The 17,118-nt window shown below is 38.3% G+C and overlaps 1 protein-coding gene across 2 annotated transcripts in view; it reads left to right on the top strand.

Annotated features, from left to right (window-relative positions):
- Positions 1-400: 400 nt before the first annotated feature.
- The window catches only part of SLC17A4 (solute carrier family 17, member 4), a 27,044-nt gene continuing 10,326 nt past the window's right edge, over positions 401-17,118 (top strand). The window contains exons 1-7 of one of the 2 annotated variants that reach the window (XM_011966480.1): positions 401-484; positions 7,587-7,713; positions 14,096-14,195; positions 14,749-14,954; positions 15,856-16,089; positions 16,173-16,260; positions 16,726-16,812. In XM_011966480.1, coding sequence (XP_011821870.1) covers positions 14,820-14,954; positions 15,856-16,089; positions 16,173-16,260; positions 16,726-16,812 — 544 coding nt within the window. In that variant the 5' untranslated portion in view covers positions 401-484; positions 7,587-7,713; positions 14,096-14,195; positions 14,749-14,819. The remainder of the gene's footprint in view (positions 485-7,586; positions 7,714-14,095; positions 14,196-14,748; positions 14,955-15,855; positions 16,090-16,172; positions 16,261-16,725; positions 16,813-17,118) is intronic. The other variant, XM_011966479.1, reaches the window with a different exon arrangement.

Raw genomic sequence — 17,118 nt, 5'->3', positions numbered from 1 at the left:
AAACCACAAAAATCACTCATGTCGACCAAAATGTATTAAGTCTCTCCTCTTTGGAAAACTCAGTTCTATTAAATAGGAGGATGGTGGAAAAGGGACCCAAAGGGAACAAATATACCCCATCTCCATGAAGATTATAATAACTCTGAGAGACCCCAGAAGGGGACAGTGCTGTCAGTGAGGCATGTGGGGTGTCAGGATCCTTATAAGAAGGGACATTGATTCTGATTAAGGATGAGGGAAGACATAGGTGACCTCAGCTGGGCTTGAAGCATGAGGAAGATTTAATGAGCTTGATTTGCTTATCAATCAAACAATAAAATGTAAAGTTAAAAGTTAAACCACTGAGCCAATAAAATCCTCCAAGCTGGTAACATAAGGGCTAAAGGTTTTGGGTAATTATTTACCTCCCAGAATTAGACAATTGCAAAGAGCTTAGAGAAATTTATTTGAAAGGAATGAGGATCCTGCACTCTTCCTCCCTCAGGTTAGTTAGCTTTCAAACTTTTACACTTAATATTCTGCTTTTGAGATGATGGGAATGGGTCTTTTTCCATTAGAGAGCAGCTTAATTTGCTGTTTGGGGGCAGAGACTGTGGGAGTGGAGAAGAGAATGCCTGTGTCCTGAGATAATTCTGGTAAGTGAGAAGGGATGTTGCATTAAGTGCCACGGAACTACAGGGAATAAATTCAAGAGAATGAAATTTTCTAAAAGTATAGCTGAGCAGAGACAGACAGACACACACACACACACACAGGCACACAGAGAGACAGAGGAAGAGGAAGAGACAGAGAGAGGAAGAGAGAGAGAGAAGAAGAGAGAGAAAAACTAAATGATATATTTGGATTGCTTTTGTGAAATATATTAATTTTTTTAAGCATTGATCAAATCCACAGTGCAACAATAAATGCCAATACTGAATTCTCACAGAGGAAGATTTTCATCATGCCTAAAATATCAGTCAAAACCAAACTGTTCTGGTTTGGTTCCAGTGAATTTATGGGAAAGCAAAATAAATGAAATCTAACCTGGCTTTGGGAAGTGGTTAATGATGAAGAGTTTAGGGCAGAGGACTTTATTTGCAAACTGTGAGTGAGAGCCATGGGCTGTTTCTCATAGGGAGGAAAAATGTTCAGTGCTGAGACCACATAAGCTAACATTTGAGCTATTAATAGCTCTGCACAGCACCTTAAGGAAAAGTCTCATTCTACAGTGAACTGATGACTAGCAGAGGAACAGGATGCATATGAATCCAAAAAGAACGGATACAAGCAGTCTTGACAAGAAAAACTGATGAGAAATTGATATAAGAATGGCTGGCTCCATTTCTTTGCTGTTTTTTCCTCATTTACCTGGTTTCAAAATAAATAGATAAGGCTGATGACTTACAAATTTATATTTCTACCAAGACCCTTCTGTTCTTAGCTATGGACTCACAGACACAAAACTCACCTGTCAATCTTCCCTTCTGAGTCTAACAGGAGTCTCAACCCCTATGTCCAAAATAAAGTTCTTGCTTTTCCTCTGAAACCTGCTGCCCTCCCTGTTCATTTCCCCAACTTTGAGTGTAACCCTTTCACTCATTTGCTCAGGTCATAAGTCTGGAAGTCTCTGATGATTCTTCCCTTTCTCTTGTTCCCATATACACCTCCTTAGCAAGTCTTAGTGGCATATCTCCAAAACAGGTCCTGAATGTGGTCTTTTTCACCACAGCTAGCCTAGCCCATCCACCATCAACACTTGCACAGGTCAAGAAACAGCTTCTTGTTCAGTCTTTTGGTTTGCAATCTTGTCCTTTATAGCCCATGTGCCACACAGTGGCCATAGTAAATCCAGTCCCCTTACCCGGCCTATAAGACCCAAAATGGTCTGGTCCCTGCCCACCCCTTTGATCTCATCACCTACCATTAACCTCCTCATTCACTCTACATCGCCACGTTGGACTACCTTCTGCCTAGAAAAACGTGACAGACTTGCTGGTTCCTTTGCCTGGCATGTTCTTGCTCAGTGCTGCCTCCTTCTCAGTGTTTCCATTTCAGCTCAAATATAACCATTTCACACAACCACACTAGGTAAAGTGGTTAGACTAAGCAGAGTGCTTGACCTCCTCTCCTGATGCTAATGACCTAGTTTCTGTCAGTGCTACTCTTGTTTTTTCATACCATGTGGCATTCTTACTTCTTTCTTTTCATATGTGCCCCTCCTGGGATGTAACTTTCTCATAGGTGTACTGTCCGTGCCTGCATCCCTTGCCCCACAACAGCACTGTCCTCCCTTCGCCCTTGGCTGTCTGTTCCCACTGCTCTCATTAACGTCAGCAAAACCATGATCGCCCATTACTGAAAAAACTGGCAATTGATTGCTGGTTATAATAAGCACAAGGAGAGGGCAATTTAATGATTACTAAGTCCTTCAGTCATGCAGGAGATGGAGCTATGAAAGCACAACATTGCATTCATTGATTCAATAAATGTTTACTGAATCAATGAATGAACTTGTGGTCAGTGAACTCTTAGATGTTGGAACACTAGAAGAGTCTGTATGGGTATAGCCTGTGGGAAAAAATGTTACCCTGAAAGCTATGTCTTTAGTTCTTGTGACTGATACGAGTTTTTCAATTCAACTAATTGCCCTGAGGTGTGAAAATAAATCATAAGCAAATTATTTTTCCAGCAGACTATTCAGTCCCCTCATTTTACCAAGTTTCTTTTCAGAGTTACTAGAACTATTCCATTTGCCAACGAGTATTTGTTTGGATTTTAATTCAATTTTGAGTGTGTTTTTGAATTCCAGTGCAGACTAGAGGGCTCCATGGTCTAACATCTGTGGTTTTGAAGGACATCATTGAGGCAACTTCTCTGTCAGTTGCTCACTTATCAACTTTAGTGGTGACATTATGTAACATTTCCACTTATCTTTAAACACAATAGCACCAAAGGATCAGGTCTATTTTCTTTTATATTAATAAGAAGAGTCCTTCACAGAGAGCACGTGGAAAATGATTTCATTTCACCAGCACCTACTGCTTATCCCTTTACATTTTATTCCTTTACGTCTGCTTGGTGTTGTAACTTCATCGTATCCTTTACATCTGCTCGGTGCTGTAACTTTATATCTGCTTGGTGCTGTAACTTCTCTGATCATTTTCAGTAGTAATGGGTTTATTGTTTATTTGTAGTCTTCAAATAATCTCATTTTGTAATTAATGGATCCAGTCCAATGAAAACCAGAAAATTCCAAACTTGATCTAAAAGTAAACCTTCATTCTCCTGCCCCGCCACCCACCACTCCAGCTTGGTTCTGGGGAGGGAAGGGATCATTTGGTTGGCTTCTTGTTCCCTTTCTCTGTCAGCAACTACTCTCACCCCTCTTGCTAGCTGTTGCTTCTGATCTTTCCATGGCTGGTGGGTAGGGAGTTAGAAGCAAGAAGCAGGAAGTGTCTTTTTTAGCCGGAACTCTTGTGCCTTGGCATTGGTGGTCTCTGGGTTGGATGAATGTTCAATGCTGAATCCTTTATTGTACCCCAGTGGTGGCATCCACTAGTCCTCCCATGTCAGGGGTGATATGTGTTCACTAACTCAGCAGTTAGGGTTCCTTTCTCAGGTGCTGGGCATCAGACAGTCTGTCCTCTCTTTTGGGGTCATGTGGCCTCTCCAGACAGTTCTCATTTTAAGAGATTGTAAACTGGATTTTTCCTGAGTCATCCATATCTGGTTCATAAGGGACCTGCTGGTCTCTACCTGTGCATCTTCACCCCTGCTGCTGTGTGATGTATCACAGCCTCCAGTGTGGTGTAGACCTTTGCTGTGCTCTGCAGCCTCAGACCAGGAGTCACCACCTCATGCCCTTAGATTCTGAGGCATGTGTCACTCACCTTTACATACACACAAGCACACATACATAAGGGACATAGGTCAAGCTCCCTGAATGACCCCCTTGCGGGCAGCTCCTATCATTTGACTTGAAGTGACGGGGCAGTGCCCTCCTTATTTCTTTCCTGGAGTGAAAATGAATACCTGACAGAGAATACCAGCAACTGACTCTAAAACACTCACCTTCTTCATCTCAGCCTACCTGTGTCCCTGAAATTTATTTTTAATTACAGTAATAATTCAAATTACATTATTGTTGTCACACATGTAAACAACAAAGACAAAGTTCAACTCCTACATGACCATTCCTGCCCTCCCCATTCCTTCGCACAGAGAGTTTCTATTTCTTCCTGGTTTAATCTAGGAGGGTTTTATGTTTCCAGGAATTTATCCATCTCCTCTAGGTTTTCTAGTTTACACGCGTAAAGGTATTTATAGTAGTCTTGAATGATATTTTGTATTTCTCTGGTATCAGTTGTAATATCTCCCGTTTTGTTTCAAATTGAGCTTATTTGGATCTTCTCTCTTTTTTCCTTGGTTAATGTTGCTGGTGGTCTGGCAATTTTATTTATCTTTTCAAAGATCCAGCTTTTTGTTTCATTTATTTTTTGTATTTTTTTGTTTGTTTGTTTCAATTTCCACTCAGTTTTGCTCTGATCTTGGTTATTTCTTTTCTTCTGCTGGGTTTGGGTTTCGTTTGTTCTTGTTTCTCTAGTTCCTTGAAGTGTGAACTTAGATTGTCTATTTGTGCTCTTTCAGACTTTTTGATGAAGGCATTTAATGGTGTGAACTTTCCTCTTAGCACCGCTTTTCCTGTATCCCAGAGGTTTTGATAGGTTGTGTCATGGTTGTCGTTCAGTTCAAATAATTTTTAAATTTTCATCTTGATTTCATTGTTGAGCCAATGATCATTCAGGAGCAGGTTATTTAATTTCCACGTATTTGCACAGCTTTGAGAGTTCCTTTTGGAGTTGATTTCCAATTTTATTCCACTGTGGTCTGAGGGAGTAAATTTCGATTTCCTTAAATTTGTTGAGACTTGTTTTGTGGCCTATCATATGGTCTGTCTTGGAGAATGTTCCATGTGCTGATGAATAGAATGTATAGTCTGCAGTTGTTGGGTAGAGTGTTCTGTAAATATCTGTTAAGTCTATTTGTTCTAGGATATAGTTTAAGTTCATTATTTCTTTGTTGACTTTCTGTCTTGATGACCTGTCTAGTGCTGTCTGTGGAGTATTGAAGTCCCCAACTATTATTGTCTTGCTGTCTATCTCATTTCTTAGATCTAGTAGTAATTGTTTTGTAAATTTAAGAGCTCCAGTGTTAGGTGCATATATATTTAGGATTGTGGTATTTTCCTGTTGGAATAGTCCTTTTGTCGTTATATAATGTCTCTCTTCATCTTTTTCAACTGCTGTTGCTTATAAGTTTGTTTTGTCTGATATAAGAATAGCTACTCCTGCTTGCTTTTGGTGTCCTTTTGCGTGGAATATCTATTCCCACCTCTTTACCTTAAGTTTATGTGAATCCTTATGTTTTAGGTGAGTCTCTTGAAAACTGTAGATGCTTGATTGTTTATCTGTCTTTTAAATCTTTATATGCTTTTATATATGTATCCAATTCTTTGATAACCCTGTAGTATTCAGAAAATATCTGCACTTAATTATGCAAATATTAAATAATCATTAGTTAGCTCTTGACTTTTTGCTTTTACAAATATTGCTTTAAGGAGTGTCCTGAAACATACTATTCTGTGTGGCTGTGCCTATTAGTCTCTGGTACACACCATGGAGCAGCAATACAAGTGAGAAGATGCAGCTTGACTTCCTGAAATAATAGCTCATTTCCCCACATTTTTGACTAAGCTTGGTAGTAACAGTCTTTTAAAATGTTTATGCAAAGTAATAGGTAAGAAATAATAGGGTCTTGTTCTTTTAATATCCATGTCCTTGATAGTGAAGTGATGCACATTTTCCCATGTTTGTTCTTAATCTATATTCATATTCGTTCCAATAGTTTCCTACTTTTTACCAATTTACTGTATTTTATTTTTTTATCAGCTAGAAGTTGAACAAATACTACTTCATATCTGATAGAATGCTGTAATCAATTTCTCCCCTTCTAAAAGTGATCTTTTATGGTATCTATTATTATCAAGTCATCTTTTATGGTATCTATTACTATAAATAAGTTTTGTTCTTTTCGTGTCCTGCAGTATCCTTAAATATGTTTAGGTGTAGATTCTTTTCATTTCCCTAGCTTGAGACTCATTTTGATTCCTGAATCTGAGAAATCTTATGGTTTCATCTATTCTAAAAAATTCCTATCCGTTATTTCCTAAAGTATTGCCTTTTCTCAATTCTCTTTATTTTGTCCTCCTAGAAGTCCTGTTCAACATACATTGGACCTTTTCACTCCATTTTCCAGTTTCTTAACTTTGCTGTCATCCCTCATCATCTCACTGAGCTTTATTCTGTATAATTTACATAGCTCACTGCCTTTGATTTTGCTAATTCTTTCATTAGCTATGTCTAGTCACTTAGTTTAAAATTTTAATGCCTAATTATTTTTGTATTTCAAGTAGTATCTTTCTTAAATCTACCTGTTCTTTTTGGTATTTTTTTATGTTTTAGGGTCCATATTTTATTTCTTCAATTATTTAAAGCATACTTATGTAATGTCTTTGTCAGTTTATTCTATTTTTGGAAGTTCTCAATAGTTTAATTTTGCTATGCGTTGAGTCTGAAAACTTGTTTTGGATGGATCATTTCTTTGAGTGTTTATAATTTTTTATTTTGAGCTCATAATATATAGAGCTTCATGTGCAGTAATTCTGTGTAATCTGTTTTGAGCGAATCAGACTGGGCTTGATTCTTTGGTCAGTTTTTTAGCTGGGGATGAATTCTCAGACAATGAAGGAAATATGAATTTCAACCCTCAATTCTCCATAACCTAGATACGAACTTTCACAGTTTTCAGGTAAAGTACTTTATTTTCAAACCACAACTCAGGACAAAGAGGGTTGTCACTGTTATTGTTGAAAGGGGAAGAGCCTCTTTAACCAAGTTTTGAACCCCTTTGAGGCATCTAACTGTATATTAGAATCTCCCTTATAATTGCCTCCCTGGCATGGGCCTACGGCTTCATCCTTCATCCCCACAGGGGCTTAGATCTCAGGCCCCCACATCACTGAAATTGATGCTTCTGTGCCCCAATCTCATGGTCACTGAAGTTAGCGCAGACATCTAACTTGATGGATGTATCTCTTACTGTCTTTGCAGCTATGTAAAAGGGTGTTTGCTATATTTTATGTAATATGTATAGGCGCTTATAATAGTTTTTCAGGTAATTTAATCCACTCGAATCTCCTAGATGAAATTGCAAATAAGGTTGTCAACTTTTCATGTCCATTTAATACTAATATCAATTTAGAGACATGGGAACACAGAACTAGAAAGGATATTACAATTTATGAAGGCAATCCAGGCCAGATTCCTCACTTGTGAGACACAGATACTAAGACCCAGGGTAAACTGCGACCTTTCAAAGACCAACCAATTGGTTAGTGATAAAGCCAGGATGACAAATTAGTTTTCACGAACCCTAATCTAGCACTTTTCTTATAGAACAACATTTGCTCCTAGTTCTTAGAAAGAATTGGGGCAGTATCATTTAAGATTCTCTCTGTATTTGCTTTTGCATTCTTTTTATTTTAGTAAGTAAATGTCAGTCCCTGGGAAGAGAGAACCAAAATGTCTACTGGACCAGATGTCAAAGCTACAGTGGGGGACATTTCCAATGATGGCAATTTAAATATGGCTCAAGAGGAATGCTCCAGGAAAGGTAAAATCATGCACAGTAATCTGGTAGTAAATAAAACTAGGATCTATGGCACCTTGACTTGTGTTAGTAAATAAAACTAAGATCTGTGGCATCTTTTGTTGATACACATCATTTTCCTCACTACCACCAATTGCCAAGAATTCTATATGGCTATAAATAGTTATTGATAATTATTTCATTTCTCACAAGAAACTTTGAAGGTATATAAGACAGGCAGGTATCATGACATTATTTAGAGATGAAGGAAAAAAATCAGAGCAGATTCTAAGTAGGAAATATAGAAACCAACCTTGGCTTGTCTGATTCTAAGCTCAAGACATGTCCCATTGGTTCTCTCTGCTCGTGTTAAATCCAAACCTGACCCCGATCCCAAAATAGGCTTTTTGTTTCTAGCATGTCATAGAAGTCACCTTTCTTCCTTTCTCTTATCTATATTAAAATATCATGCTTTTTATAATATGCATTAAGGGAAACGGTAGAACATCTTATTTTACCCTAAATGCTTGATGAGTTATGACTATGTTATCCATTAATTCTTTTAAGGATATAGTCATTTCATAAGATAATGCCTTTAAAAGGCAAAACACTAACCAAGATGGAATGCTTTGTAATACTCAACATTTTAGCCAGTTTGTCTGTTTTGTCTGTTAAGAATTATGCATATCTTCAAGAAAAGAGATTTCTCCTAATCTCGTCCATCACAGAAGAAATCAGGAAATTTGCATATTAGTACTCATCCTACAACTAGTCACCATTGGACCCAGAATTAATACTGTTCCAGTAGTCTTGGCTGAAGGTCTCATCTGTTTCTAAGGACTTCAGAGTCTACTAGACTATGCCATTGGCCAAATTATTTTATCATTCTGTCTCTCCCTCAAAATTGGTAATGTGAAGAACTTGTGAGTAAAATTTTACCAAGGTACAGTATGGCATACTGGATAAAAGCACAGGTCAGAAATCATAATGCTTGAGTTTGCAATCCTGATTCTGCCATTTTTGAGCTCATTATTACCACTCACATAGTGTCCCTTTCTCAGTCCACCTTTTGGCAGTCATTGGGAAGTTCATCTATAATTTGTCTAAAGTGGAACCCCTATGGTCTTCCTGGTTTCTTCTATAGTCTCCTACAACATCTGGCCTACCATGCCACCCAGTCCTCTGGTGACCACTCTGGGCTATAGCTATACTGGACAACAACTTTGTAACCAACTTTACCCCAGCTTGTTGTTTCAAACAGCATCATGCTATTAACACTCATCCTTTTTTGGCAGTCTCATCTTACCTAATAAGGCAGAACCCCAGCTACTCCTCCAAGCCTTACCAAGTTATTTTGTTGTGTATACGAGTATTTCTCACAAATGCTTAGGAATAAACCTTGCTGATTGCTTCGTCTGTTGGTGTCCAACATCAGTTTTCCTCTCGTCTCCTTCTCTGGCTCATGCTTACTGGGCATGGCTGGATCTTCTGTATCAGACTCCCAGGGCACTACTGGGGCTTTCTCTGGGTACCAGTACTCCCATCCCCAAAGGCTACTGATGTCTTTGCTGTGCTTCTAAGACACTTAGTGAGCTGAATCCAGGTGTTCCATGGGATGTGGAGAAATGCCCCCTCCCCCATTATCTGGTCACCTGGTTACACAAAGGAACTGCTCCAATAACCAAGAAACCTTGAGTGAAAAAAGCTGGGCCTTCAGGTTCTGCCTGAAGATCAGTAGTTTTTCTCTCAGGCTCAGTTAGGGATTTCTGGGGCTGGGCTGGAGACAGACATCACTTTGACCTTCTGATCCCCTTTCCCCCAGAGGTCCATGAGCTTCTGTGTCAGTCTGAGTTATATCACAAAATCAAAAGCAAATCTAGGTATTTCTGAGAAGAAAGATTAATATAGGGGACTGGAAGATTCCACAGATGTTGGAAGGCTAGGGAAGCAAAAGTCAGGTTGGTTACTTTCAGAAAATCCGGGACATTACACTGCCAATGATCCCAGCCATGTGCATCACAAAGTGGATGTTTTTGAGACGGACCCCTAAAGTCACAGGCAGAAATCCCATGTCTAACATGACTGATTCTCGCTTATCAACCTGCAGCTGCCTCCAGAGCATAGTGGTTTCTCACTGAGTTCAGCCTGACACATTGTGCCAGAATGTCCTCATTTGTGGAATGTGAATGGAATCCTGAGGATTGTAGCTTCCAGATATTTGTGCCTCTGTTACTGTGGAGACCACAGAAGGGTGGGAAAGGCACTGAGAACAATATCAGGGACAGTGTCCTTTCTCCATATCAAATGCCTGCAGGGAAGACATATTGCCCCCCTCCATGGGGAAGAATGCCATCAGAAGGCCCATTTACAATAGCATTCCCTTCTGAAAGCCGTGGAAATGAGTAAAACAAGCACGACACTTGAGAAAGTATTTCCATCTAGGTTGAAACTAAGGAATTATTCCTACCACACACTAGAAACTCCAAGTCTTGCAGACAGATTTAATACACTTTGGAAGAAATAGAGAGAGGAGCCAAGAGCTGATAAAACTCCCATCTTTGAGGCATGGTGCAGTGTTACAGCAAGAACAAAGAGGATGCTGTGGAGCTTCAGCTCGTGCTGCCCAGCTTGGAGTGGCAGTGTCCAGAAGCTGGGCAGACCACAGACCCCATGAGCCCCTCAAGGGTCTACAGTGCTGGGATGTGCTGGGTGAAGCGTGCATGGGTCCACGTTCTGCAGCTTTCCCCTCACGCTTCACTGGCCTTTCTGATCTGCAATTTAGCATTAGGGGCCAGTGCTACAAAGCAGAGGAAAATATGAATGATTGCAGAAATCAACTTGGAAATTTGGAAGACGTTCTCTCAAATTATATAATGTTATTGCAGAATTAAAATGGTACAGTAGTTAGCTTCCCTTGAATTGGTGAAGGAATTTCCTACCTCCTCCTCCCCACCTGCTGCCACCAGCCCACCCACATACACCACGGCATCATAGCTGGGCCTCAAACCAGCAGGGATGGCCCTGTGCAGGGGTTTCAAAATGTGAGGACAAAATCGCACACGACTGGCTTTTATAGTCCAAGGCTGTAGGGGTGGACTACAAGGAACCTACGTAAATATGTTTGCATATTTACGTAGAAAGAATAAGGTAAGGCATGTGTTAGATAGAAGAGAAATCAACAGGTACACTTATGAAAGATCACAGTTCATTATAATAGCTGTCACATAATGAGCGCAGGCCGTATGTTAGACCCTGTTTTAAGCAGTTTGTATGTATTAATTCATTGAATTCTCACAACAATCCTTCAGGGAAAGTGCTACTAGCATCATCCCCATTTTGTAGGAGCCTGCTCAGGCACAGAGGGATGAAGTAACATATCTTAATCATCCAGGCATAAAGAGGTAGCAGCTGGATTCAAATCAGCTGTTGTTAGCCTTTACATCACACTGCTGTGCTTATATTATTACGGGGAAATTGAGGAATATTTTCATTTTCAATTTCTTAAAGTTCTCAATGACAATAATAATAATAAAGCATAGAGTGTAGGAAGTAAATCAACAGAAGAATATGGAAGAAGTCCCTAATATAGAGGAGAAAGGAAACAAAGGAGGAAAAAAATGTCAGTGCGGAATTAAAATGGAATTAGCAGCAGCAAGGAGAAGACAGATTTGAAAAAGGGAAGAAAACAGAGATTGTATAATAAAAAATGAAAACTAGTTAATTAAACATCCAATTCACCGAGCCTACAACTTTAAGGAAATTACATAGAAAAATGAAATAGACAACTTAAATGTAGAAAATAGTGTGAACTCAAATCATTAAAAAATTGGATTAAAAATATATACAAGAGCTGATTCTTTGATAAAAGAAGATGCCACTCAATGCAATAAAACAATCCACTACTCAGATTAATCAGGCAGAGATATTAAATACAAGCAGTTATGAGAAAATAGGAGACAGTAGCATCGAAAATGTATAAAAGCTAATTATAGGGGAAGTACATAAGTAAATGATTTTCTAGGAATTAAAATTTATAATTATAAAAACTTTAATTACATAATCATAATTTACTTATTAAAATTTAATATTTTAAATATAATTTAATTATAACTGTAGAAATTATGATTTCTAGGAATTATACATTTTGTGTTTCTAATTTATAAATCTGAATAAAGAAAAAAATTATACATGTCAAAAAACATCTAAGAAATGAAGAAACTTGTCAAAAAGTTATTCGTTTTAAAACACAGAAACAAACAAATATATTCTAGTAGTTTCACTAGAAAAATTATATGAGAGTTTTAAGGAACAGAAAATGCCTATTTATCCTGTGCAGAAGAGTTCCAAATAGTTTATATATAGCACTCTATCTTCTGAAAATGGAGCTTAGCTCCTTAACTCCTTAAGTGTGACTGGTGCTTGTGACTTCTTCCAGAGTACATTTGTACATATTAATTCATACAAAACATTAAAAGGAGAAAAAGAAAAAAGAGAGTAATTTTACAGTGGAGCAACCTGACAAACACTACCTCAAGCCAGGGGACCAAGATCAACTCAATAGTAAGAAGCCTTGTTGACAGTGTGTGGCCATAATATGATGTGACGAGAATGGCAGTTTACCTCCATGGCCTTCCTCTCAAAAACACATAATTCCAGTCTACATGAGAAAAATATCAGACAAATTTCAATTAAGGGACGCTCCACAAAACACCTGACTGGTGCGTTTCAAAACTATCAAGGTCTTTAGACATTTTCAACTACAAGGTATTTAGAATACATTTTAGAAACAAGGTAAGTCTGAGAAAGTGTCATACACAAGAAGAGTCCAAGGAGACATGACAACTAAATGTAATGTGGTTCTCTATATGGGATTCTGGAACAGAAAGGACATTAGGTAAAACTAAGATAGCTGAATAAACTGTGGACTTTAGTTGTTAATAATATATCACTATAGGTTTATTAATTGCAACAAACCATAAGATATTAAACCATAAGATATTAATAACAGAGGAAATTTTGTGTGAGATATAGAGGAACTCAATAATTCTATAAATCTAAAACTGTTCTAAAATCAAAAATTTATTAAGAAGAAAAATGGCTATGTACCTAAAACATTTCAGGTCATAGATTGAGATGGAAGCTTATAACTTAAAAAAAAAAACAAAGCTAGTATAGCAAAAAATAACACACCTATATACATAAACAACATTTTAAGCTCAACTATACACACTAAATAAAATTCTAGCTAAAACACTAGCCAAATACATCATGTTTTTAAATTTTGTAATAGCCTATTAAGAATAAGAAGAGATCATCCCAATAATACAAAGGTGGTAGGCTGTTATAATTATAATGAACTTACATAAACTTATTCAGTTGTTATCACAGTGCCTTGATGTAGACTTTATTATTAATTCCATTTTTCAGGCAAAATTTGGGGGCCACAGAGAGCTCAGTACCTTGTCCCAGAACACACAGCTGTAAGTAGAACACACAAGCTGGAATTGGAATGCAGGTGTCTGATTCCAGGATTAAAATACATTTTATAAAACTTATGTATTCCCATAAAAATATTTAAAGGTAGTAACAGAGTAGTTTAATATAATTAAAGGACATGTCATACCAATAACCAGCAGCATACCTAATGGTGTAATGTGAGAAGCAGTCTCAGTAAATGCAAATATAGCTGAGGTGTCCATTCTTACCATTCCTGTTTTGTCTATTTTTTTGAAAATACCAGTGAATTAAATTACCCAGGAGAATGAAATAAGTGTTGCAAATAGTAAACATAATCAACTACATTTTTCATTATTTGTACATAATTTGTCTTTCTTTATTGAATCAAAACCCAGTGGGGAAAAACCTGATGAAAATGATAGGAATAAGAGCTCAGTTACACAACAATGAAATGTACTTTACAAAAGTTGTGAAGGCCTTAACTGAAAATAACTATTAATTGCAACAAACCATAAGATATTAAACCATAAGATATTAATAACAGAGGAAATTTTGTGTGAGATATAGAGGAAATTTTGTGTGAGATATATATAAAATTCCGCCTTGGACTGAGTAAAAGACCAATACTAGTACATGGGTAGGTATCCCTTCTTGACTAGAAGACAATACTATAAATGTGGCAATCCTTCTGAATTTAATCTGTCATATCAATATGACTGATCAAAATTCCAATGTAGATTTTCATGGATGGTGCATTGGCTGGGTTGGGGATGGGGAACTAAATGCTCTCAGAGTTGAACCAAAGGTAAGAGCTGGAACTTAGCAAGAGCATTACTACACAAAACAAAACCATGCTGTTCATTCCAAGAGCATTTGCTCCCTTTCAGAGCCAAGAAAATGGCATCTTCATACCTTGTGATCATACATTACCTTTGGGATTTCTCTACAGGGATAGTGGATGAACTCTTCCCGCTGTTGTCAAACTAATGTATTTGGACTCAACCACAGGGATATCCCCAGAGTTCCTATGGAACACTAGCAAATTTTGTGTAAGCATAGATTATAGTATTAAGATGAAGTTTAAATACTTCTATGATCTAACCATCGCCTATTTTTCAAATATCATCTCTCCCCAGCCCCAGACAAGCTAATCTTCCATGTTTCCTGGTTATAAATGGCACATCCAGCTATCCCAGCTGCCCAAGCAGGGAACTTGGGAGTCATTTCCAGCAATTTCCTTTCTGTCACTGTCCATATCCAATCGGTCACTGCTCCCAGCCAATTCTTTCTCTAAATCAGCTTCTTCCCATTCCCATTCTAATCTTCTCATCCCAGAGCCCTGCCTGAAAAGCTCTCCCCTAATGTTTGTTCTGACCAACTCCACACATTCTTCAAGTCTCTGTTTGAGAAATGCTTCTGAGGGAGCCACCTCCCCCATTACCTCCCAGGGGACAGAAGTCCACTACACAACTATAGAGGAATGTCTCTGTCTCTCTGTATTTCTGCATCTCAGACAGATACCAATCCTCTCCTTCTTCCAGACTTAGGGAGAGTGGGAGAAAAGCATTCTGATTGTGACTTTGCATGCCCTTCTCCTCTCAGGCTTTTGTTCAGTCCGACATGGGCTGGCCCTCATCTTGCAGCTCTGTAATTTTTCAATTTACACCCAACAAATGAACTTGAGCATTGCCATTCCGGCTATGGTGAACAACACAGCTCCACCTAGCCAGCCCAATGCCTCCACAGAACGGCCCTCCACTGACTCCCAGGACTACTGGAATGAAACTCTAAAAGAATTTAAAGCAATGGTAAGTTTAATGAGACTCTGGACTCTTTCTTTGACTCAAATAATTTGACTTAAAGACTTAGAGTGAGATTCATTTAACCACTAAGTATTTACTGAACATGTACTATGTGCCAGGAATGGCACAAGTACCTAAGTATCAGGCCAAGCATGGTGGCTCACACCTGTAATCCCAGCACATTGGGAGGCCGAGGCGTCCTTACTAAAAATATGAAAGTCAGCCAGGCATGGTCGTAGGCACCTGTAATCCCAGCTACTCTGGAGGCTGAGACAGAAGAATTGATTGAACTGGGGAAGCGGAAGTTGCAGTGAGCAGAGATCGTGCCACTGCACTCCAGTCTGGGTGACAAAGAGATTCTGTCTTAAAAAAAGAAAAAAGAAAAGAAAAGAAAAGAAAAGAAAAGAAAAGAAAAGAAAAGAAAAGAAAAGAAAAGAAAAGAAAGGAATAAAGAACATAATAAGTATCTAAGGGGATTGTGTCACTACTTAGTGTCTATGAGTGTAACCAGGGGCTAAGTTAGAATAAATGAAAAATTTTACCATTTAGGGGACATAAATTCTTCCCCTACAGATGAAAATCTGTACAAAATATATTTCACAGATTTGTCCACTTTCTCTTCCTTCCACATATTTTTTAAATTACCTTGCTTACGATGCTTTCTTCTTTATAGACTTTGTTTCTTTACGAGCTCTCTTATATTTTAATTTTTGGTTAATTGTGTCAGGGTGAGTGGAAAGAGTATGTTGGGCATATATTTTAAATACATGATACTGGTATATTGGGGCAACTGAAGAGATGTAAAAAGAAAGATAACTGCCAATTATTTTTTTGCCTCTCAAGGCCTCACAATGAAAACTGTCAATTCTTCAACTAAAGACAAACAGTAACTCTCTTTGTCGTCTAGGCCCCTGCATATGACTGGAGTCCTGAAATCCAGGGAGTCATCCTCAGCTCCCTCAACTATGGCTCATTCTTGGCTCCAATCCCTAGTGGCTATGTGGCTGGAATATTTGGAGCCAAGTATGTGGTTGGTGCTGGCTTGTTTATTTCCTCATTCCTGACCCTCTTCATTCCACTGGCAGCTAATGCAGGAGTGGCCTTGCTCATTGTCCTCCGGATTGTACAAGGCATAGCCCAGGTACCAAGATATTTTCCAGGTATAAGTAGAATATAGGTTCCAGAATGACCTCAAATCTCCAAGAATGGAATTTTTCCCCCCAGGTTATGGTATTAACTGGTCAATATTCAATTTGGGTCAAATGGGCTCCCCCACTGGAAAGGAGTCAACTCACCACCATTGCTGGATCAGGTAATTGATACCCTAAACCCCACTTTTTATGCACTGTCCAAGAGAATTCAGCAAAGTCCTGTCAATAGAACCAAGATCTTATATATCAATCACTCTGTCTTCATAGTCCTTGCTTTAAAGCACTACCCCATACTGCCTTTCTTGATTGTAACTGAATGACCTGAATGCTTACTATGTGCCAAACATTCTTGTGTTTTGCACATATTTTCATCTTATCCTCAAAGCAATTTTATAAGTCAGCTGTATATAATTACTTCCATTTCACATATATGGAATTTCAGACACAAATAGAGTAATAACTTGTCCAAGATCACATAGTTACCAAGTGAAGGAGCAGGATTTGAACCTAGATAGTTTGACTTGAAACTCATACCTTCCCTCACTGTGCAACTCAGCATTGTAGAAAGCACATAGAGCCCCAAGATGGGTCCTCTCACCCAGAACATCCTCGCTTTTTCTGTTCAGGGTCAATGCTGGGGTCCTTCATCGTTCTACTCGTTGGTGGTCTTCTTTGCCAGACCATAGGATGGCCTTATGTCTTCTATATCTTTGGTGAGTTTGCTTTTCAAATCTCAAATTTTTATGACAGAGAATTCTGTGATTCAATTTGTCTATGGTTAACCAAATCCTAATAGATATGGATATTTACATAGCTAAAGCTGGTAGTGTTCAGAGTCAACTGTGTTTAACATTTAAGTTTCAGCAGCCTTGAGTGTGTAGGTAGAACAATCTTATGACGTTAGAGGCATCATAACATTCCTTACTGCTTCTAAATTTAACCTAAAGGAATTCAGAGCAAATTATTTCATAAGATGTTGAAATCTGGCCGGGTGCGGTGGCTCAAGCCTGTAATCCCAG

This window comes from Mandrillus leucophaeus, unplaced genomic scaffold, assembly GCF_000951045.1.
Source record: "Mandrillus leucophaeus isolate KB7577 unplaced genomic scaffold, Mleu.le_1.0 Scaffold760, whole genome shotgun sequence".
In the NCBI taxonomy this organism is placed as follows: Eukaryota; Metazoa; Chordata; class Mammalia; order Primates; family Cercopithecidae; genus Mandrillus; species Mandrillus leucophaeus.
Note: the sequence above shows the minus strand (reverse complement) of the source record. Positions and strands in the feature narration are given on the sequence as shown.